Source organism: Atractosteus spatula, chromosome 3, assembly GCF_055471065.1.
Source record: "Atractosteus spatula isolate fAtrSpa1 chromosome 3, fAtrSpa1.hap1, whole genome shotgun sequence".
Classification (NCBI taxonomy): domain Eukaryota; kingdom Metazoa; phylum Chordata; class Actinopteri; order Semionotiformes; family Lepisosteidae; genus Atractosteus; species Atractosteus spatula.
In genome coordinates, this window is record NC_142708.1 from 21,658,891 (window position 1) to 21,682,472 (window position 23,582).

Here is a 23,582-nt window from a genome sequence, read left to right on the forward strand (position 1 = left end):
GAATCCCTGCAGATGTGTATCCCTCCAGGACTGGAGTTGTGCATCATTGCTTTATTGTCAGTTTTCAGCCTCAGCTGGTGTTCTTCCTAACTTTATTCAAAGTTTATTGAAGTAAACTTTATTATACACCCTTGCTACAGTACATGAAACACTCAGTCCTTTGTAGCTGTAATAATGCAGGTGTGTTCCCAAAAGCAGTAACACTGTTTATTTGTGTGTCATTTTAGGTTGATCGGAGGATCAGACAACAAGCTTATTTATAGACATTATGCGACACTCTATTTTGTGTTTTGTGTGGATTCATCAGAAAGTGAACTGGGCATCTTGGACCTGATACAGGTATGTAATGTTACTTTAAATAGTCAGTTGTAGTTTCTAAAAACAATTTAATAATGTAAAATAATATAATGTTGTGTATGTAATGTCATTGTTACCATATATGCTGCTTCTGTAAAATTGAGGGAAAGCACTGAAATACTACTGTTTTATGTGTGTGTTCTAAACTAACCTTACTTTATAGTGTTATTGAACTGCTTGATCAGTTTTCTTTAATGAATTGTGAAGTATAATTGAGAGTTCTTCTAAAAAAAAAGCTTCTTTGTTAGTTTCCTTGTATTTATAATCCTGACCTGTAGATTATCTGTCTGTTTGTGTGAATAATCTGACTTTCTGTTGTAACAACCTGACTTAAAGGTTTTTCTGGCACAGAATTTAAAATACGACAGTGTGGCTATTTCTGTGTCAGTGTGTATAACTTGTTATTCATGAAACACACAGATGACTCCGTTCTAATTAGCTGAGGGAGACGCAGCAGTTGTAGTGTGACTTGAAACAGCACCTGTCTATATGCAATGAAATATTTATACAGAGATGAAAGGAACACATGAAATATGAATACTCCTCTGCTCAGTATCAGCACTATTACAGATACAGTAAGATTCACTTGTTCCAGTAATTCCTACGTATGTACTATCTGTATATGATTTTTCTTTACTATTAACAGCAGTGAGCAAGCATACAAAAGCTCTTCAAGTGAACATTTGTTTTTTTTACTATTTGTAATCTTCTGGAAACTGTTGTCAGGCTTGCTTGCGCCATGATCATTTAATTATTGGCTCAGGATTTTGAGATGCAATAATTCTTTGCACCACCAGGGGGCAGGACCACACCTTAAATGAGCAGTGGCACATTCTTTACCACTTTCTGTTTTTTCAAGAGGTCATTAATTAACATTAATCATAATAAATCACATTTATGTAGTGCTTTTCATCTCAAAGAATCCCAAAACACTTAACATGTATATCCAGCCATCGTATGCCCGCGGTCTCACAGCCGGTCAAATGGAGAAGACAGAATATGTTAGCAATCAAATTAAGTGGGATCTGGAACTGGGCCAGATATTTCAAGCCCAGGGTGGATTTTTAGTGGTTAATACCCCTGCTCTTTTGAAGAGATCTTTAATTGAGACATGTCTCACTCGATCCACTGTACCAATGATTTCCCCATTCGCCATATGGGGACATGGTTTGGAAATCCTGTTCTGGAGGAGCAGTGCTACCTTCTCTTCCACCAACAGCACTTGCAACAGCAACCCGATTTCCTTGAAAGTCTCCCATTCCAGAACCGGGCTTGCCCAGCCTTGCTTAGCTTATTCAGTAAATGACCATTTAAAGCGAATGCTAATTAAAACGTTTAAAGGCAGGAAATCTATCGATACCATCTGTTTATCTTCCTGTGTGTTTCTGGTCATCTGACGATCTATGTATATTTCTGCCTTCACTCATGGTGACATTGCTAATGCCAAATTTTATTGGCATGGGGAAGTTGTATAGAGTGGGAGTGTCTTCATCACCCAGTTTATCTGTCTGGCTCAGCCTGCTTACTAAATATCTGTCTTTATTCCACAACATGCAGTGGCTTACTTAATATCTGGCTTTATTCTGAAACATGCTGTGACTTCCTCTTCTAACCCTCGGGATATATTTTAATATGCAACCTAATCCAAAGCTCTGGGTTATGCACACTATCATGAGACGTTTTCCATTATTCACCACTGGATGCTCAGTGTTTTTCCTTCTTTATGCAGAAACACATTTCTGTGGGTATGTTGTGCTGCAATTTTAGCCATTTTGATTTTTCCTATAGAGCTTAATAGCTTAATAGCTTAATGCTGTAGCTAATAGTTTATAGCTTTATAGCTTCATGGATCTATACAGAGGAACATATACAGAGGTGTTCAAACTAATTATCTAAATTTTTACTAATTAAGTAAAAGTAAAAGGGGTCCAAACAACATTCAGCGACCCTGTAGGTAAAGATTTTTTAGAATTCAGGAATTTACTTTATTCGGCAATTACATTTTCCATGTAGTCAGCATGTTTGTGTCATGAAAATTCTGTTGCTGAGGTGGAAATAATCTGTAAAGTTACCCAAATTATAGTTACAGTTCTGTAGGCAGTACTGTTTCTTGGGAATGTTGTGCAGTTGTCCATTACCGTGCATAGATGCATTAGATATAGCCCATAGAATTCAAGTAATCAACATTTTCTGTTTAAATATGCATTAGTGGATTGGTTAATTACTTTTCTGTGTGAATCGTTAGGGGAGCTTGTTGTCTGTGTGAAGAGGTTCCAGCAGAGGGAACTGTGTGCACACTACCCTTCTATCAGTCTATTGCTAAACCAGACAAACAAACCAAAGCAGTCTAACCAGTCATGTGGAACTTACCCAGGACAGAAAGTAAAATAGTACTTTTATAAGCAACAATTTAAAAGTGTTAGTAAGTGAAAGTGCTTGTATTCTCATTAAAGCTCAGAGGTGTTTTTTTGTCTCATTGGGAAGGTTTTTGTACTACTGTTGCCCAGCCGTCTTTCCTCTTGAAAATACAAAACATACATTTGTATGCCAAGTTGTCGCTTAGACAGGTGAAACATCTAGCCCATTTTTTAGTTAGTAGTTCATTGATCCAAGAAGTCAGAATATCACCTTCAACAACATGGCTGGGCAGTTTGTTCCATGCTTCTACATCTCTTTGTGTAAATAAGAGCCACCTGTTCTTGGTTTTAACCCACTTTCATGTAGTGATCGCTTGCGTTTCACTGTTTATTCTGAAGAAATCCACTGGATGGACTTTGCTCAGTGAGGATTTTGACCAAATATGGCAGAGTATTGTCTTAGATGTTTCCATTCCACGCACAAAGGTTTCTTGGAATATCAGGGTAAATTCATTTTAAGTCTGGCAAATCATTTGTGGTGCTCTGAAGGATACTTGACACTACGACTGTTGTTTCATTAGAATTTGTCATAAACCACAGAAACATTTCTGAAGGAAAAAGCTGTCTTTTGGAAAATAATACCACATTATCAAAATTATGTTAATTCTCATCTCTGGCTAATTTAAATTCTCCTTACAAGAGCTTAACTTTTGATTCTTATGACATAGTATCTTCACAACTTGATATTTTAGGTTTTTCAGTACACAGTTACTGGGGGGGAATCATCTTTAAAACCTTAATATGGCTTTATTTCCTGTTCAGTATCACCATTGAATGCATCTGGGAGGGGTGCAAACACAGTACAAAGAACAGTTTTTAATTTCAGGGCTCTTTTAAAGGAACGGTGTTATCTTCCTTTGACCCAAGGAAAAAGATACCTAGTTTTATTGAGCCTAAATACCGTTTTAAGAAGGTAAGAAGTACCAGGAAAAAAGCTGAAGCACAGCAATAATAGTTATTATGGTCAATATTATGCACTCCTACACTTGAGAATGTTTTACTTCTATTTTTAATTGTTGTAAGAATTCCAGTACAGTAGGGTCTCAACATTCATGACGATTCGGTACAGAGAACAGTCACAAATAACCAAAGTCGCATTTACCCAAGTCCACCCCCATATCGTTACATGTTGTACTGCAGTATATAGTGTGTATGGTTAAAATACAAAGTTAACCCTCCCTTATATGATAATTAAAGTCCTACTGCATGGGCTTTAAATTAAATAGCACTGCTCAACTAAAAGAAAGAACAGTAATCAGTTCTCTGTGTCCAACCTGAACTTCTCTCTGCCTTTGGGACTAGCATGCCTCACTGTGTGAACTGTGAAAAGGGCAATAAAACTGTAAGTGAGCTCGTAAAGTTGTCTCCAGCATGCCATGCCCCACACTGCAGACACAGAACCTAGAGTGTGCATTACAATATACAAGACCATGCTTAGGTGCAGATGCTGGGTAGTGAGTTCTCCAAAGCTAGATTCATCTCCCTATCCTAATCTGTTAACAACCTTCGGCTCGGTTTCATCCCACTCTGCTCTGCTTCCATTCAAGACCCCGTCAGCCAGACTGAATCTTGAGACCTTACTGTTTTGAATATCTTCACGATGTGGACAAAAAGTTTCAGTGAAGGTGCTTTATTCTCGATTGATTTGCAGTGTGTCCAGCATTGATGTACTGTAATATCTGTAGGACCATTTTCAGAGCTGTAGTGGGATTGTCCATTTGTGTCTTGCATTTGTTATTTCATTGAGCACAGTTATAATTTAATACCCCAAATAAGGGCTACTGTATTTTAAATGTGGTACTGTCTATGTATGTGTACTGTATAGCTAATTTCAAATGTAAATATATTTATATTTTAATACTGTGAGTAATTACTCTATGCATGAAGTCTACCTGCCTTGTCATTTCATCACTGTAGAGCACAATACATTTGATTTTTTATCTTATGCTGAAGGTACTGCTCATTTGTTAAAGCGATGTGCTCTGTTTTCGCTTTCCTCGGCTTCCTGGGGCCTCTCACTGAGGCTTGTATTCCTACTGATGCTTGGTAGACCTTTTTAGATTAAATATTAGCTTATTTTAAGATTATACTTTGCTTTATTGTTGACATTTTGCTACAGTTGGCATTCTTTCTTTCAGAAAACTAACCTCGTATGTCTGTCCACAGGTATTTGTGGAAACACTAGACAAATGTTTTGAGAACGTCTGTGAGCTGGATTTAATTTTCCACGTTGACAAGGTAATACAGTGCTCTTTTGTTACAGCTTATTGCATGTGAAAAAAGATGTTCACATTTGGAATTAATGCAGTAACGATTGATTAATTATGTCAGAGTCTCTGAGGGAAAGGTCTTTTGAATTAGTGAAACATGAACAAAATTCCTGGCATGCAGCTGATCTCACTAATTACTATGAAATTTCAGAATGGAAAAGCTTTGTGTAATTGTTCCTCCCAAACAAATAAGCTTCCTAAATGAAAATGGTCCAAGTAAAACTGCCTAAAATTAATTCCCATGTAGCTTGTTTATTTCCAGAGTGGTTGCAGTCATTAACTCTTGCTGTTTAAAAAGCTGTCCACTTCATTGTGACTTAGTTGTTTTAGTCCAGAATAGAATATTTTACTGATATGAAACTATAGTTAAACAAAGCATTTCATTTTGTTTTTAACTTTTGAGTCTGCTTTTTTATTAAATGTTTGAAAAATATATCACATATTAAGACGTTAAGTTATCTTAGTAACTTGGGATTTGGGATTTGTAAAATGCTTAAAATGTAAGTGATGTCAGTTGTGGTGCCAATATATTTTTATATATTTGAGATGGGTGCTTTATCAATTCCTCAGTAAAATTGAAGTGATCATTGTTGTTTTCAAAGCCTTGAGAGTCTCTAACAGCCTTATGTGTTATAAACTCCTGTCACTCTGCCTGCTAGTACTGTTATGCCCATATTAAACACACTCGGACTGGTCTTTAACTTCATGTTTTGCAACTGCTTTTTTATGCAGTAGAGTAAGGAGCAGAAGGTTGACTTCTGAGCTACTGAGCAACAGTCTACAGTTTGCTTTCTATTAAATGGACTAGGTTGAGGACACAATTTTTACCCTTTCTTTTTTCAGTACGAAAGAGGCTTCAATTTGTGCCAATTGTATTTCCAATCAGGAAATCCTAACTGGTATTATTTCCATTGAGGGGCTGTAAATATATAGCATATAAGTCCAATAGAGTATTTTGCTAAATTTCTAGTGATTTAAAAATAGGAGAAAAAAGACATTGATTTCTTATAAAATAAGAAAGCTGCAAGCAGTTTTGGAGGCTTCCAATCACGTCTGAGCTTAGTATGTTTAAAGTTAATTGGCCAATCGCTTACCAGAAACAAAAAGCAGCCATGCAGCACTGTTCATTTGCACAGGAAGCCCATATCACAATAGTTGAACTGTATCGTAACAGAAATGGCACTTTTTACAGAGTCAGTTGACCCAGCAGTTCTTGCAGGAGCAGCTGGCATGATGAGCCGTGTTCCTCAAAACAGTATATGCCCCATTGTAGGCGTAAAACCATGTTTAAATCATGGTTTTGTGGGGGTAAAAAAGATGAGAATTTTACACTTAAAATAGCATTTGTCGATTTGGTTACCCACAGGCTATGTATGCTGTAACATATGTACTGTAGCTCTTGCCCCTGCTAGGATTCTGTCACGGGGCTCAGAGCCAGAAATTCTTCTTCTGTAGCAGCAGGATTAGGCGCCTCCTAGGTTTATCAGTGTGATGTCATCTCTGTAACATTCACTGCTCTGGGCCCTGCCCCATATACAGTATGGGATTAGTGGGAGATCACACTTTCAGATTCTGAAACACTATGGACGTGCGGACAGTAGAATTGTTTCAGAAATACAGTGGGCCTAATAGCATATGATTATGATGTCTGAAATGACTGATTAATGGTTGATGTTAAGCACAACTGATGATTAAGAGCTCTGGTACCTCCATCACACCTGGTATATCTTTTGAGATGTACAAAAATAAACACTGCTTGTTGGCTTCTCTTTACCTCTGCATTTCAAGAAATGGGGCTGTTCTTGATATTCTTCAGAATTACTTAAGATTGGGGGTGGAGGCCAAAAAAAAACAAGCAAAATGGGAAAAGTAAAAAAAAAAAACTCCATGACCATGTAAGATCACTGCTTCACTGTTTGATATGCAGTGTTTACTGTATTTTTTTGGTAAAGAAAACTTTTGAATTCATAATGGCTCATTACAGCAGCATCTGGAACACATCTACAACAAAATACTGACTTTTCCCCTTGTTGACAGTACCTAGCCTGGGGGCATGTCAGTTTTTAAAAACGTTTTAATATCCCTGATTAAATGAAATGGATCACAAAATCTTTCCCAGGATTAGAGGGCCAAATTTTCATAGCCCCAGGCTACCTACTATTTTCTAAACTATGTACCATCTTGAACAAATATGCACAAGTTTCCGGGATTACTCAACTGCACTCTCCAGTCATGTGTGTTACAAATAACAACATTGTTCAAATGCTGTACAAAGACACTCTTTTTATGAAATCCCTAGATGAATGTTGGTATTTCCTATTGCTCTGCAGGCATGCGAATATATCTTGTTTTTCTTTGGAAATTTATTCATACAGGACAAAATAGTATGTTGTTTTTGGAGTGATTTGGTAATTAACATCTCATGTTTTATTAATTTTAAGCTGATGTTATTCTGAATGTCCTTGTAGTTTTGAAACCCTGTTGTCACTCTATACTTTTTAATACAGAGTATAAAATGACTTGTCATACAAACGACAAGGTTTAGCCAATATCACAGCTATCTGTAGCAAAAGCGATGCATATAGATTTCCTATGTCACTGAAGACTTCAAGATATTAATTGATTTATAATGATTAATTCTGCATTGCTAATTGATTAATCTGTTTCAAACATGATATTGGGAGAGGTTCCAAAATGCCTCATTTATAGTGTGCATCCCCATTTTTACAGTATATTCGCCATTACGTCTTGAGTATGTTGCTAGACTGCACTCTGTGGAAGTCTAGGGTTAGGATTAGGCACACTCACTGCTGTGGCCTGGGCTCAATTCCCGGTCAAGTCTCTCTTTTAGCTAGATGGGCTAAATGCCCTCCTCTTGTTTGTAGCCTCTCTTAGCTTGCTGACAGTGGCAGTATATCAGCTGCGACTGTGCTGCACAGAGAGCATGAGAACCTGCAGATCTGCTCCACTGACATGTTTTGTCAGAATCTGTCAGAGACTGACAGAGGCATCAATGTGCTGCACACTTCATTATCGCAGGTTTTTCACCAACTGGAGGAGCGGCGCACAGACATAAATGCATCTGAAAAACATTGTTTATTAAAAGGGTTAGCATTGCTGCCTTGCTTTGGCTAAGCCGACAGTGTAGCTTTTTGTGTTGGCGGCAATGTTAGACTTTTCAAAGGTGGTCTTACTAATGACCGATAAACTATTTAATGATGTGTAGCTACAAGGATTTATGTGCAAGGACATAACCAACAGAACTACAGATCAGAGCAGATAATCTATTAGACGTACCGGTTGATGATTCCTTAGAGAGAAATTACTACTACACAGAATTCATTAGCATCATACTTATTTCCAATTGATTTGTAGGGCTTTTTAAGATATAAATAGGATATTAAAATATAGGGGTAGCTCTGTGGTTAACATTGCTGCCTTGCAGCACTGAGGCCTTGGGTTCAATTCCGGACTTGGTGCCTTTTCTGCCTGGAGTTTGTGTGCTCCCCTTGTTCACGTGGGTTTCCTCTAGGTGCTCCAGTTTCCTACTACTGGTAGATAATTGGACCAGCTGTGAGTGTGTATGTGCCTGTGTCTGTGTGTCCCCTGCAATGGAATGGTCTCCCATCCAGGGTGCATACTGCCTTGCGCCCATTGCTTGCTGGGATAGGCTCCAGCTCCCCCTGAATTGGATGAACTGGTTAATTGGCTTCTAGGAACATTTGGCCCTGGTGTGAGTTGTGTGCCCTGCTTTGTGTGATAGGCTTTGGCTCCACCGCGACCCTGAATTGGAAGCAGCAGTTAGAAAATGAATGGATGGTAAACACATGTTAACTAAAAATAATCTTTTTATTCAACTTTTACAGGGGGATCAATTCATACTGGTAGGTTAATTGGCTTCTGGGAATAATAATTGCTTACACTTATAAAGCACTTTTCTGGACACCCTACTCAAAGTGCTTTACAGCCAATGGGGACTGCCCTCCACCACCACCCATGTGCAGCCCCACCTGGATGATGCGACGGCAGCCATAGTGCGCCAGAGCGCTCCCCACACACCAGCTATCAGTGGGGAGAACAGAGTGATGAAGCCAGTTCATAGATGGGGATTATTAGGAGGCCACGATTGGTAAAGGCCAATGGGAAATTTGGCCAGGATGCCAAGGTTACACCCCTACTCTTTTCGAGAAATGCCCTGGGATTTTTAATGACCACAGAGAGTCAGGACCTCGTTTTTATGTCTCATCCGAAGGACGGCGCTTTTTTACAGTATATTGTCCCCATCACGGTACTGGGGCATTGGGACCCACACAGGCCACAGGGTGAGCTCCCCCTCTGGCCCCACTAACACCTCTTCCAGCAGCAACCTTTAGTTTTTCCCAGGAGGTCTCCCATCAAGGTACTGACCAGGCTCACACCTGCTGAGCTTCAGTGGGCTGCCAATTGTGAGTTGCAGGGTGATTTGGCTGCTGGCCAAATATGACAGTGAAGTATGTAGTGAATGATGATTTGCTTTGTATTTACTTTTGTGTTTATCAGGTTCACAACATCCTTGCTGAGATGGTGATGGGAGGAATGGTACTGGAGACGAATATGAATGAAATTGTTACACAGGTTGATGCCCAAAACAAAATGGAGAAGTCAGAGGTAAGACCTTCCATAGCAATCATGTCCTGTACCTGTACTAGCATGACTGTGAAACCCTGCATCTACCCTCTCTTCCTTGTGTATAATCCCTGATGCAAAGACCTAGCTAGCTTATGTATTTTGCTGCTGCTATTTGACTGTGGCTTATGCATGTTGCAGCTTTGAAAAGTGCAAGCATTTGTCTAGCTGCCTCAGTTTTACGTTATATGATTTTTTTTAAGCTTAATATTTGCCTTCATTTCAGTTATAACTTTTCGGGGCACTATAACCTAGATTTAAGCAGTTGTGAAGGAAATAAATGCTCTTTTCTTCAGGAAAAAAGACTAATTGGAAGGAATTCTCTTCAACCATGAGTGATGTGAAATGTGCACCTAGGTTTCTGTGTATTATACTATAGGTGCACTGCCCCCATCCTGGTTTCTCTTCAAACACAGATTTTTCAACTGCAATTTCAATTCTTGGTTGTAACCAAAAAGGGTTTTGCCATGAAAATGGAGAAAGATGCAGTAAGATTTGATGGTATTTAAGTCAAAGACTTCCAGACTGAGCAGGATATACATTGTCACCTGAATGATTCATCTTTTGCTCACATGTCTGTACACATTTGGATACTATAAATACATGCTTAAGTGTACGGTATTTGTGTAGGCTGTTTATAGGGAAATGTGGATATTTTACCCACAAAATGGCTAAAGTTTTATTCAAATTAAAACACAGTTCCTCAGTCTTGTTTAATCTAAAGCTTGCTACTGAAAAGGATTGTGTTATTGCAATTGGCCTGTTGTACTTCCTTTAGTGCTTTTCTGTTTCTACTTTTCATTATTTTTTCAACATCTGATTTTAATTGAAGCACTGATGTCAGCCTCTCCCCGAGTCAAATAAGCTATAGTTTGTTTTAATAAATGGCTATTAAATTATTAATTAATGCCCAGAGACCCAAAAATAAACCTCGACATTTAGGTGTTTACATTCCTGTTAAATCATGTGACAAATGAAAACTTACAAAACCCCCAAAAAATATTCTCCAAAAAGTGTTTTAAAATTTCTCCCTATAAAGGTTAAGTGAAATTTACATTTGCCTAAAATGTTCAAAATTCTTGTATTTTTCTAATTGACTTTATTCTGTTTGTTTCCTGTCTTGATTGTTGCATTAACTGCCAGGGTTATGTTGCGCTTTATTCAGCTTTATGGGAATTTAGGTCATACAAAAAAACTTGTGGAATAACAGCTAATTATCTGGTACTGTTTACCTTATGCACCTTAAGTCCTAGAAGTAAGTTTGAAAGTATCGTTCAGGTGGTTTCATTCACATTACGATATTTACAAGTTAATGAATATTTACATTGTTATTTTATTATCCCATAGTTAATACTTTTGCTGGGTTCCTGGAATAACTGAATAATCTATATCCGTGTTGCTTCCTGCTCCTCTGGTGCTTGTAGAGCAGTTGGAGTCCATTGGGGAAGATTACGTCAAACAAATTTTGCATTATCTATCCCAATAGAGTTCCGTTTTTCTAAAAAAAATTATAGAGCAGTAGGACTGGTAGAATTTAGTTCTCCAGGTGGCAAGATTAGAGGATGTAAGAGAGAAAACCAATCCCACTTGTATGTTTCACACATCTGCAAATCTGTCCAATGAACCTACGCAGTGAAATTGAACCACATCCAGCTACAGCTGAGAAAAGAACGGTGGACACATTTAAGTACGCCCTGGCCAGACCAGCCAGCTCAGCTATGGCTGAGAAGTAGCTTTGAAAATGGGGCACAATGTGTACATGTACATGGTTGTCCCTGGTCTGTCCAGAGAGTTTGCCTGAAAATTGGCCAATGTGACCCAATGTTCGACTGTAGAAGCCACCTTGAACCAAACAGGTTTTCTGTAGTACAGGAATTATGAGAAATGCAAACAGGCTTGTAAATAAAGCTCTCTGGGCTTAATATGCTGCTTGTATTTCTGAGCCATGCAATCACCTGGACAAACCCACATGAGAGAACAGTGCTTCTAACTTCTGTAAAATGAGCCTTTGAAGAGGACAAATAAGAGAGGGAATGGAGCTTTATTTCTTGGTTTGTATTAAAGACTATCTTCCAACTGACTTATCACTTAGCTGTGAATAATTTTCACTGATACATATAACAGTTCCTATTCCCAACAAGTGTCATGGGACTTTTGCATCAGTTTTGCCATATTACACCACATATTTGTGAAGTAGCATTTTAAACTGTTCTGTTTCTCTTGTGACACATTTACTTGCATGTTTTCCAAGAATTACCAGATGATACTTTCCAGGAAGGCTTCAGCAAAAATGTAAAATCTTCATGCTAGAAAGCAATGCCTGTAAACGTTCCATAAAATCTTTTTATTTTTTTATTTTGCCAGATTGTACTTAATGATATTTTGTTTCTTTGACCTTTCTTGGTCTCTCTTGTATTGTATAAAGAAGCACTGTATACTTACAGTGTACACTTCAAAATGTTGGAACAAAAAGTAAGTTAAAGGTTAGAAAACCATTGAAGGTCAAGAGTTTTAGTGAGCCACTTTGAATGATTTTTTACAGATGTTGATCATAGAGAAGGAAAAAACACACACACAAATCCCAGAACTGATAAAACCTTCAGTAAATATTAAATTTTTCAAAGAGTTGTATAAAACAGTAGTTCCTGGAATGTAATCTAAAGGGTTTACAACTTTTCAGTATTACTTAAATGATTAAATGCAAAATGAAATAAATGTACATCTAAGAATATAACTCATTAGAAATGTAGCTGTCGTTCACAAAAATAATGGTAAGATGTATGTTGTACTGTTTAAAGATGGGTATTGCTAACTATAAAGAGAATGCACTTCTGTTAGAATTAGTGTTTTAATATTTTGTGAATCACTTATTTAAAATCCTTAACCAGTTCTTCAAAATCAACTTTTCTTTTCTCTAAGGGATCGCCTTCATTGATCGTACATTTACTTTTAAATATTTCCATTTCTCTTGTGTAGCATCACCTCATTTGAAGTTTTGCTAGTTAAAATGCGAATATGACTTTTAAGTATAACTTAGATAAAATTTCATTTAATCAGAAACGTATCGAAATGAAATACAATTCCATTAAATAAGGTATTCAATATAAAGGCTACACCGTTTTCCAGATGTTTTCTTGGGTACTGTTTATTGTTGTCGTTTCCAGTAACTGCAGTGCAGCCTGGGAATCAGTTTCTTAAAGAGGGATTACAAAACTGTCTTTATATTTCGGAGTTAGAAAGAATCGGCATTGAAGAGTTAATTTCAAGCCACAGTGAAAGTAAAATATACACGATAATGTGTAAAACCTCCAGGTATGCACGACGTTATAGTCTGCGATTCAGAACGAGGCAACAAGACTTCGTTCACGTGAAGTGGACATATTAAATTTTAAACAAACAGGCCTGTGAATACATCTATTTTAATCCAGTATAAATATTGCTCTTGATTTCGAGATGGTTTTGCCGACATCTTATGTGTTAACTCCACATGCAGGTCACATTTCTGCGGTGAAATATCTGCTGCACAACCTGTGCTTTTTCACTCGTACATTCCGTTAACGAGCAGGAAGGGCCACCTCACGTCAGAATTCGCGCGAACTCTCGCTCTCGCCTATGGGTGAGACCAGGAGTTTGCAGCGATTGTGCCGACCATACGGTACTTTCGCATAGTTCACAATTTTGTGGTTATTTCGGAATTTGAAAAATGTTGAAATGTTAAAGTCAATTAATTTATTTCGTTGCCTAGATTTAATCTTCAGTAATAACAGATCAGCGAAAGTGAGACTGTAGTTCCCTTTAACTTCAAGGGCAAAGTTTGAATGCAAAGTTGTGCTGTAGCAGTTTCTAGAGCAGTGGTTTTCAAACAGAGCGCCCTCCGGGGGTACGCCAGATGACCCTGGAAATTTGTTGTGTGCACTGAAAAATTGGGTACTGTATTTAAAATTGAAGTCTTGAAGTAGACTTTCTTTAGATCCCACCAGAAAAAAAATAATTTCAGAACGTGTTAGTACAGTAAATGTGCACAAATGTAAGATATTTAGTTTAGGAATCAGTATGTTAGTTATTTTAAACCTAAGGGAACTGCTGTCGTAGCATTGAAGTCATTGGTTTATAAATTAAAGTTTTGCAAGAACCCAAATTTAGCCATTGAAATGGCTACACCCCAAAGCCATTGAATCATTCATGACAGATGTATAGCAAGTCTTTGACTGCTCCTGAAACATCAAATCTGTTCTCTTGTCTCCTCTTCTCAGACCTACCATAGACCTGACTTCCTTCAAAATTGGGATTGAATTAATGTATTACAGCAGTACACTGAACTGATCTCTAATAGTACCTTGTTTCAGCTGCTTTAAATAAAAAATAATTCCAATGTGATCCTGGCAGTTCAAAATGGCTGAAAAAGTTAATGTGATTCATATGCATAAGACATGAAGTGGCTTTCTTTTCTCTTTAATCTTAATCATGTAATTAATATTTGTCTCCTTTATAACCAAAGTTTAATTTACAATTCACTTTCTAAATTGTTAACCTCTATTATTAATTTGAAATTAACTTTGTTAATTTTGCTTTCTAATTTACAGAGGTGTCCAACTAGTCAGGAGTTTGTTTTGTTAGCTTATAGATAAGTTTTTAAAGACAGAAAGCTAAAAAGACTTCACCCTACAGTGTTATATTTACATTAGTCCTGCAATGGTTGAATTAACTAACCTTTTTTTTTTGTACAGTGCGTAATCACAAATAAGATGCTAAGAATCCTATGGTCTTTAAAAATAAAAAATTGTATAGTATGCCTATACACATGCCACTAGTGACTGGCATCATGGACTTCATGATTTATATCCTTTTGAGCTTTTCATACAGTCAATTTTGTATAAAGTGGTAGCATATTTGAATTGCATATGAAAGTATCATAGTGGAGACCAGAATGGTCTTCAGTTACCCTTTGGTCTATGGTAGGTCACATCACTCTTTCTGTTACTATGGTACTGTACTTAATCTTTATGTGCTTTAAGATTCATTCCTCATTTCTCCTAATCTCTTGACCTTTTCTAGTTCTTTCCATTCTTCTCTCTTACAGACCTTTATCTTTCAGTCTCCCAGACAGGACAGGTAGACACAGGTACTGTGGATTTTCGAACAAAGCAACAGCCAAAGAAAAAAGTATCTCTATATACACATGGAAATATGTGTGTGCAGATCTGTCATGCTAAAATAAGCAGTCTTGACATGGATAAAACACCACCAAGCAAAAACATAGACCGGGCACAAGCATAGTAATGCTTATGAAGGGACAAAACACAGATGCTTGTGAGAAAGGCTGATATGTATACTGTGGGTACAGAAGTTTTTTAGAAAGTCTGTTTGGGGGTGCTCGTTTTAATGTGGTTGGGGTATGTTTGTATGTACTGTATGTACATTTGTTTGTGCTACTGTATATAGTCTGCCGTTGACTAAATATTTGAAAGCCAAATGATGCCAGAAACGCTTAAGCCTTTAAGGCAGACCCCAGAATGTCTCTTAAACAGGTAATCTGGACCATATTTTTCCCCTTTTGAACTTGCGGGGAAAAATGAAAGAAGATGTTAGGTGTACTGACTTAAATATTTTCCATATCTGATCTCATGTGGTATGTTACTTTGCCAAGGGAGTTATGCAACAGTGAATTAAGGACTGAAAAACACTTTACATAATCAAGAACAAAGGCACTTGCCTTTAGTGCCTATAGGACCTTAGAGGAATTGGGGGTTTCACGTTATAAACTATGCTTAATTTAGTAAAACAGTTTTGTGACATTTTATTGTGGAAGTACTGTAGCATCTTCCATAAACAATTTATTATATTTAGCATACATATATTTATAAATTATAAACCTACTATATGAACTTCTAAGCCAAGGGAAATTCTTACTCATAGTTATTTGCAGTGATTATCTGGAAAGCCCAATGTGGGTTAAAAGTTATGTATTACTGATACAATATATATTCATTTAATTATATGAATATAATATTTGCACTTTTGTGAGAAATAAAAGTAGTTAAGAGAGCCAGTAGTAGTTTTTTCTTGCTTTTTGGGTCTGGCTGTTTAAGGTAAGACTTCTGTGGAGCTCAGGCATCTCAAGTACAGCTCTGAAATGAAAATTATAGGTGAACCCCGGAGTCTCTAATCATGGTCAAGATTGTCCCCAAAGGACATCTCAGTTGTAAAAACAGGGAGTTCTCCACTTTTCAGTTGCAATGTATCGCCAGAACTTATTTTGTTTTCTTTTTGTGGTGGTGTGCACAGAACTGCACTGACTGTACAGCAATGAAATTCACTTTTGTTAAATGTGTCTTTGCACTCCGAACTGCCATCATTTTATTACATGCAGTGTTTTACTTTCAGCCCAGGAAGGTTTGTAGGTTGCTGAAGAAAGGTTTCAATTTTAAAAATTAAGTATTTAAGTATTTTTCTAATGTGATTTGTTGATTTTACCATGTCATTTTATAATGGCTGTGGTTAGTTGGATGTAAGGTATAATTAAGAATAATTCTGGTAATACCTGCGAGTTAAGGGAAGTTTTCAATCTTAGGGTTAGACAGCAGTTTTACAGTTTTAAAATGCTACTTGCTCTTAAGGTGTCATAATAAAGTGATTATAACTTGCTAGAAGAAACATGTTTCTTGTATAATGTACAGTAGTGAACCAAATATGCACTCAGTGGACACAAGAATAGAAACACCTTGGTAAATGTTGCACAAAGTATACTGGAAGTATGGAGTAGTCATAAGATGGAGGGAAAGACATCATCAGCAAAAGACAACAGTGAGTGATACTACTCCGATTGTAATATATGTACATAAATTCAAAGCACAAGTCAAAAAAGGAAAGCAAATCATACAGTATAGTACAAATTTCAGCCTGTGGTGTTAGCAAAGCAAGTGTGCTGAGAACCCCACAGAGTGGGATACCATAGTCACATCACAAAATGCTCATCACAGTTGGAAATCCAAGTACGTGAGTCCAGTGGTGCAAAGATTTCGGGCACTGCACTGCTGAGAAGTGGAGAAAGGCAATATGGCCAGACAAGTCATCCTTCACCATTTCATGAGAAATGGACGAGTGCATATGTTTTGCCAAACTAAATAACTCCCTACAACTCTAAGATAAAGATAAAGATAAGATCACTTTATTAGCCACATACAGTTTCTTGCATTAGGAATTTCTTTTCGCATGCCACAGCTTGCTCTCCAAGAGACACACAGGCACACAGACGGGGAGAGAGAAGCTTGGGGTCAGAGTGCAGGGTCAGCCATTTATACGGCGCCCTGGAGCAGTTGGGGTTAAGGGCCTTGCTCAGGGGCCCAACAGAGTAGGATTGCTCTGCTGGCTGCAGGATTTGAACCGACAACCTTCCAGCCACAGGCGCAGATCTTTAGCCACAGTGCCACCACTCCATTAAACTATTATTTTTGCTTCACAGTGTGCAATTTGTATTTGTAATCATGAGATTAATATGCATCACTATTTTATTTTTGCATCATTTCATGCATGCATCTAATCGTTTTAGAACAAAAAACGTACTTTGTATTGTACTCAGTGATTTTAATGTACCATAAGTGTTGGATTGGAAACCTCAATATTTTAACTCTAGACCGTTTCATCCAAACCATGACATTATCTCTAACATGCTGTAGAAGTTCCTCTGAAGTACAAAATGAACCAGAAAAGTACTTAAAGTTTAGTAGATAGATAAGACCAAGATGTAAAGGTTAAAGTGTGCACAGAAAGCAACCACAGATACTCCTAAAAACACTTTCATCTGTGAAGCATAGACTGGGCCTGCATGGCCACTGCTGAAACTGCAGCCTTGAGGCTAAGGGGAACTGCTGATCATTATTACATTTTTTTAGGTTATTGTGGTTAAAATGAGCAATAATGTTCAACTAATCATCATCTTAATACTACAAGGGTGGCATAGGTAAAATTATTAGATTTTAGAAAACTGTAGCATAAGGCAACTAGTGTGTTTTTCCAAGGCTTTAGCTATAGTGTGAAATGAACTACTAGATATGAAAATGTAGTTATTACTAAATCAATAATTTACTGCCCTGAAGAACTCTCAAAGACATTACAATCCAACAGATTATATTGGTTCAAATGTGTTTTCTTTTTCCTTGCACAAAAGTATCCCAGTTAAGTTTTGCTCAGATACAGTTAAGTATCTGTCATAACTGTTTATAAACAATTAGTGTTATAACACTTTCCGTTCCAAACCATCCCTAAGTGGTTTACATATGGGATAGTGCTACTTTCCATACACTGACATGTAGAACTCAACTGTATGCATTGGGTTCTACATCAGCCCCAATGCACTGCAGATCAGGTAAAGGACTGAGAAGTTGAATTAAGGAGAAAATTCAGTGAGGTCAAAATGTACAATACCAGAGAGAAATATAGCCAGGATATTGGGGTTAAAATGTCACCGCAATGCCATTTTTTATATTTGGGGGTTATTATAATATCAGGGTTAGTCATTGCAGTGACTAGTGAGCAGGAAGGGTCGCTTCACATCACAAGTAGTGCTTAATTCCAAATTACTAAAGTTTTTCTACACCATCAATGAATTAATTTTGTTACCGAGATTTAATAACAGATTTGAGAAACTGGGACTGCAGTTCCCCTTTAACAATGCCATTCGTGTTATAAGTGCCATGGTAATGTAAATCACAAAGCAATCACTACCCTTCGTGCTTCTGTGTTGCTGCTTGAGTGGCAATGGTGCCTTGACTAATCTACTTAAAAGCTACTAATTGATAGAAGCAATGTCACACACCCACCTCTAGCACCCAGGTTGGGAACTACATGTCCACAACTGATTATATTGCTGCCAAATACAGTAGTTTTAAAGAAAAGGCAAACACTGAGTTTCTGTTTGACATGCATAGATCATATGTTTCTTTACACGCTTTGAAAATGAGTTCAATATTAAGGAGCCTTAAATAACTAAACATCTTTGGTAAAGGCTCAATAAAGGTGGCATTTCAGAATTTACAAGAGACTGAAAGAAACAAGGAGATTTAACCTGATGTGATCTATATATAGTATGATGAGTGCCAATATCCTGAATCATGTTCTGAAGTTACACTGGGGTTTATTCCCCAGCTTATGGTCTGGCATGGATCAGCAGACATCACCTTATAAGCCCTGAGCTAAATTCTCCCGTTTCCTCTAGCTTGTTTTGCTTTTCTGATCAGATGCTTTCCTGGATCAGCTTGTTTGCATGGCACCATTGTTCCTCTTTCCTCATTGAGTATATAATCGATAATGTTCCTGTGACTGTGCCGCATGTCTTCCTGGAAGCAGTGATAATTGTGTGCCTGCTGTAACCTCATTGTCATTACTAGAGTGCATGACTGTATATTGTGTCTGTGTATTTACCACTCTAGAACTTTCTTACTAAAACAAGATTATTTTTAACCCGAAGTGCCTTAATTTTATTTTCACTTCAGGCACAAGTAAAAAAAAAAAGATTCTCAGTTTCATAGTAAATGTTTTGAAAACAGTTGAATTGTCCTATGTACAGTATATGGAAAAAAATCTAAATTAAGTGTTCAAGGCTTCAGATCACAACAGCAGTAGTGGTTTCAAGTTCATTCATTATGTATATCTTAACGTCTAAAAGTCTTTGTTGTACCTTATGACAGTTTTCCCTTAATTCAACAGTGAGCCTAATTTTTTTGTTTTCTCAAAGTTCATGTGTAGAAAACAAAAACAGTAACTTGTGGTCGGGGTAATTCATATAAAAGTGGTGGGGTGTCCTCTTAGATACTTCTCAAATAGGAGCAATAAAACGGTAAACCTCAATGTAACAACAACTCCACACAGGATTAAAGAGAACAAAAAGAAGAGATGTTATTGTATATTAAAACTAAAATGTTTAAGCACTTTCAACATCAGCTAGGGGTGATAGTTAGGTAAAACTATTAATGTGGTTTCTTTATAGCAAAAAAGTAGTAAATATATAAACACAATCTTTAAAATTTCTTGTATTGCCATTAATCTCTTTTGGGGGGGAAAAAAAGGTAACTTAGCGCCATAATAGGCCTTAACTATCAGCTAACAGTAATGGCAGTCAAACATAATGTTGACACCTTGGAATTGACGGTTAAATGCTTGAATTCTGGTTGCAGAAATATTGGCGGAATAACAAATAAAGTGATTAAGGTTTCATGAGGCATTTATTAACATGCTTAGGCAGTGCTTACACTTTTTATTGTTTTACTTTTTCAGATGTGCAGATGTCCCAGGTCTTATGTCAGTTGTTTTTTTACAAATACATATTTTTACAAAAAATCAGTTTTTCAGTGTCTGACTTTTCTTAGGCCCTTCAGAGTGCACATTGACATTTGACCAATATAAGTCGTGCTTCAGCAGTTGCAGAGCCCTTGGTACGGTTCATGGTTCACCTGTGAATTACCCTGAACATGAGTTAAACTTGCTCTTAAGGAGGTTATCACAAGGAGGTGCACACTATCATGGCCTGCAGTAAAGCTTGCACTGGTAGAGTCCCAAATACAAAAGTGCTATGAAAGTTTGTATGTAACTGAGGCACCAAAATGACTTTGCATTGGGTTTACTTTTATTATTATGGCAAACCATTGAATGTTTTAACAGAATGTTATGTTAATCTTTGTAGGATTTATTATTATCCACTCTGTAAGTGCTACTTTGTATAGTAAAGTACGTAATATTTTGGCCCAATACGATATTGCATTCCTCCTCACAGGACTAACAAATTTGTAATACCTAAAATGGTTGTGCCCTTTTCCAGAATGTAATTGTATCATACTTTATACATATTTGGAGAAGTAAAAGTGCCTTTCAAATTCTAGACATTTCATTTAAAATGTTTTATGTCTGAATCAGAACATTCTTCTAAAGTAAAATGATAGAAAAAATGTGCTCCACCACTTCAAAGAAAAGATGTGACCAACAAATGTGTGGTTCTAAAGTGCAGTGTACGGTTATTGTGCAGTTATTTCTGTAGAGCAGACAGCTGGAAATCAAACCAAAAGGCCACTCTGCCATGCTCATCTACTGCATAACCCACACGCTCTGGAAAAGGAGCCGCAGCATTTCACTTGGAGGTGTACTACTGAATGTAGTATGACTCCACTTTTAAGAAACAACATGTAGGTGGCAATGAAACAGGAGGGGCTTCCCTCTCAACTTGGATTATTTATTTTCTTAGATCATTTATAAAAATAATAAACCCGCTGGAAGAGCCTGCTGGGCAACAAATCTTGGAAGTGGTTCTAAAAAAAACAATTCACAAAATCACGTTGTGGAAATGCACTATTATCTTTATTTTTAATTTTAAAAAAGCCAGTTCATAGACGGGGATTATTTTAGGAGGCCATGATTGATAAAGGTCACTGGGAAATTTGTCCAAGATACCAAGGTAACACTCCTATTCGTTTTGAGAAACTGGGGCATTAGGACACACACAGACTGCCGAGTGAGCTCCCCCTGTTGGCCCCACTAACACCTCTTCCAGCAGCAACCTTAGTTTTTCCCAGGAGGTCTCCCATCCAGGTACTGACCAGGCTCACATCTGCTTAGCTTCAGTGGTAGTTGAGTTGCAAGAGGATATAGCTGCTGGAATTTATTCTCAGATTTCCAATTGTTATAACAATTACTTCCTGTTGTTTTTCGTAATAACTGTGCTGGAGTATTTGGTTAATAAATTCCCGATATCCTTCGGGCCAGCATTTGGTATTAACTAGTTTTCTAAAAACAAGGCATGCTCCTCTATTTGACTAAAAAAAACACTTTGCAAACATTTCTCTCAAGGGGATCCCTCACATGTTCGCTTCGGAGTTGGGCTTCTGTGCAAGTCATGGTATGAGTGTGTAACCAGACAAGGATGCTGTGCATTGTGTGACACAGGCCATGCCAAGTTGGCAACATACAGACAGGCTGTACACTCACAGTTTTCAATGTAGCCCACAATACCACTTCCTACTGCTCTTCACTCTGGGTACTGGGCACCCCTTATTATTCCTCTCTCATACTTATTACAAAATCCATACTGCATCATCAGTTTGATAAAGAGTAAAAAATATACCATTTCTCCACCAAGTGTTACATCATTATATATGACCCATGTCCACTCTTACCTAACACCAGGCTGAATGACACAGCTCTTTTGGTTGTTGGAAAGGAAAAGACAGGTAGCACACTTGTCTGTTAAGGGTCACTGCAATTCATGATACCGTAAACAAATCTGCTTTTACTGGAGGGTTTTGGAATTTTTTTCAGGGGACCGTATGAGTTATTTATGCGTTATCTCATAAAGTCCTCAATGCTTGATACTTTTCTTATAAATTGACTTAGTTTAATACCAAAAACAGAGCCATTGTGTATTTACTATACAGTGCATACTGTACACTGTGCATTTACCGAGTAAATGAAAAATTCTGTTAGGTAATTAAGATAGCATGTCTTCGTGACAGAGAACACAAACAACACAAACAGAAAAATTGGAGTTGACATCTGACCTTGTGCTAAGTTATCAGTGTGTATGGCTTTTTTAACACAGTAGTTTAAAAACACAGTATATTGAAAGCGTTTTCACAAGTAATTGCTATCTTAAGAAAGCCCTGACTTACCTGACTTATGTAAAAGCATACAGTATCCCTTCAATATGCGCTAGGATTTTACGTTGTGGTATTGATCTTTTTACTAGTATGCTAAAGACAGCCTTGAAATGCATTTCCATGTTGTATGTCCTATATTTCCACACGTAGAAAATCTGTAATTTTACTTGCCTCGTTTATTGGCATTGTCTTGTTTCCACTCTGTAAATGCTCCAAAACAGCTAGTGGGGATGACATTCCCAAAAACGGCATTTTACAATTCTGTCTCTTCTTGTATGTTGTGTCCTACATTGTATGTTTTGAATATAAACCATTTCAAGATGGAAAAATGTGCATGTGCATCTATTTATGTACTGTAGTTCGTACATACTGTATGCGGATGGAGTCTGTGCTTTGAATATGGTCTGTTCATGCCTGTAAATGTACAGTGAGTTTAAAATGGGTTGTTTTATTTTGCTCTGTGTTGTTGTTTCATGGTATTGTATTGTTAACCCTAACTGTGTCTGTATTCTGTGTGCAGGCTGGTCTAGCAGGGGCTCCGGCAAGGGCTGTGTCTGCTGTAAAGAATATGAACCTTCCTGAAATCCCCCGAAATATTAATATTGGAGATATCAGCATAAAAGTGCCAAATCTGCCCTCCTTTAAATAATGTGGCTGCTTCCAGTACACTGCTTCACCAATGTTTACGATGCAATTTGTTTACCAAATCAAAGAAAAAATATTTAACTTTTATCAGAGAAAAAAAATTGAAGGTACTGTGTGATTCTTTTTGTTTTGTGTTATGGAAAATGAATGTTATCTGCCTTGCTTTTTTTCTTTAAAAGTAATTTGAGAGTTCTTACAATGTTTCTTAATTACACTCCTCTGCCCGTGAAAAGGCATGTCATTGTCTTCGCTGCTACAGTATTTTAAAAATACAGAAAAGTATTTAAAATATTTCCTGGACTTTGTAAAAACAGTTATAACAAATTATTCTTATATAAATCAATCTGTTTTTTATATGTAAATGTATTTTTTCCTTCATCTTTTCTTTTGCTGTTTTACTTCAATCTTTGCATGTAGGGGGGTTGTTTTTGTTGTTACTGCAGAACAATAAAGAATTCAAACATTTTTTTCTTCTGTTTTAATCACTCTTTTTTTTTAAGGCTTCATTTTTTTTTTATTTATTGATACCCTTACCTCAAAAATCAAATTTAATAGTACTTCCTCGATGTGGTATTTACAGTGTTATT

At 37.1% G+C, this 23,582-nt stretch overlaps 1 protein-coding gene across 2 annotated transcripts in view; it reads left to right on the plus strand.

Annotated features, from left to right (window-relative positions):
• Positions 1 to 23,462, plus strand: part of ap3s1 (adaptor related protein complex 3 subunit sigma 1) — a 36,507-nt gene extending 13,045 nt beyond the window's left edge. Inside the window, exons 3-7 of one of the 2 annotated variants that reach the window (XM_088911758.1) lie at positions 228 to 339; positions 4,941 to 5,012; positions 9,584 to 9,691; positions 14,790 to 14,831; positions 22,871 to 23,462. In XM_088911758.1, the coding sequence (XP_088767884.1) occupies positions 228 to 339; positions 4,941 to 5,012; positions 9,584 to 9,691; positions 14,790 to 14,825 (328 nt within the window). In that variant the 3' untranslated portion in view covers positions 14,826 to 14,831; positions 22,871 to 23,462. The remainder of the gene's footprint in view (positions 1 to 227; positions 340 to 4,940; positions 5,013 to 9,583; positions 9,692 to 14,789; positions 14,832 to 22,870) is intronic. The other variant, XM_088911756.1, reaches the window with a different exon arrangement.
• The last annotated feature ends 120 nt before the right edge of the window (positions 23,463 to 23,582 follow it).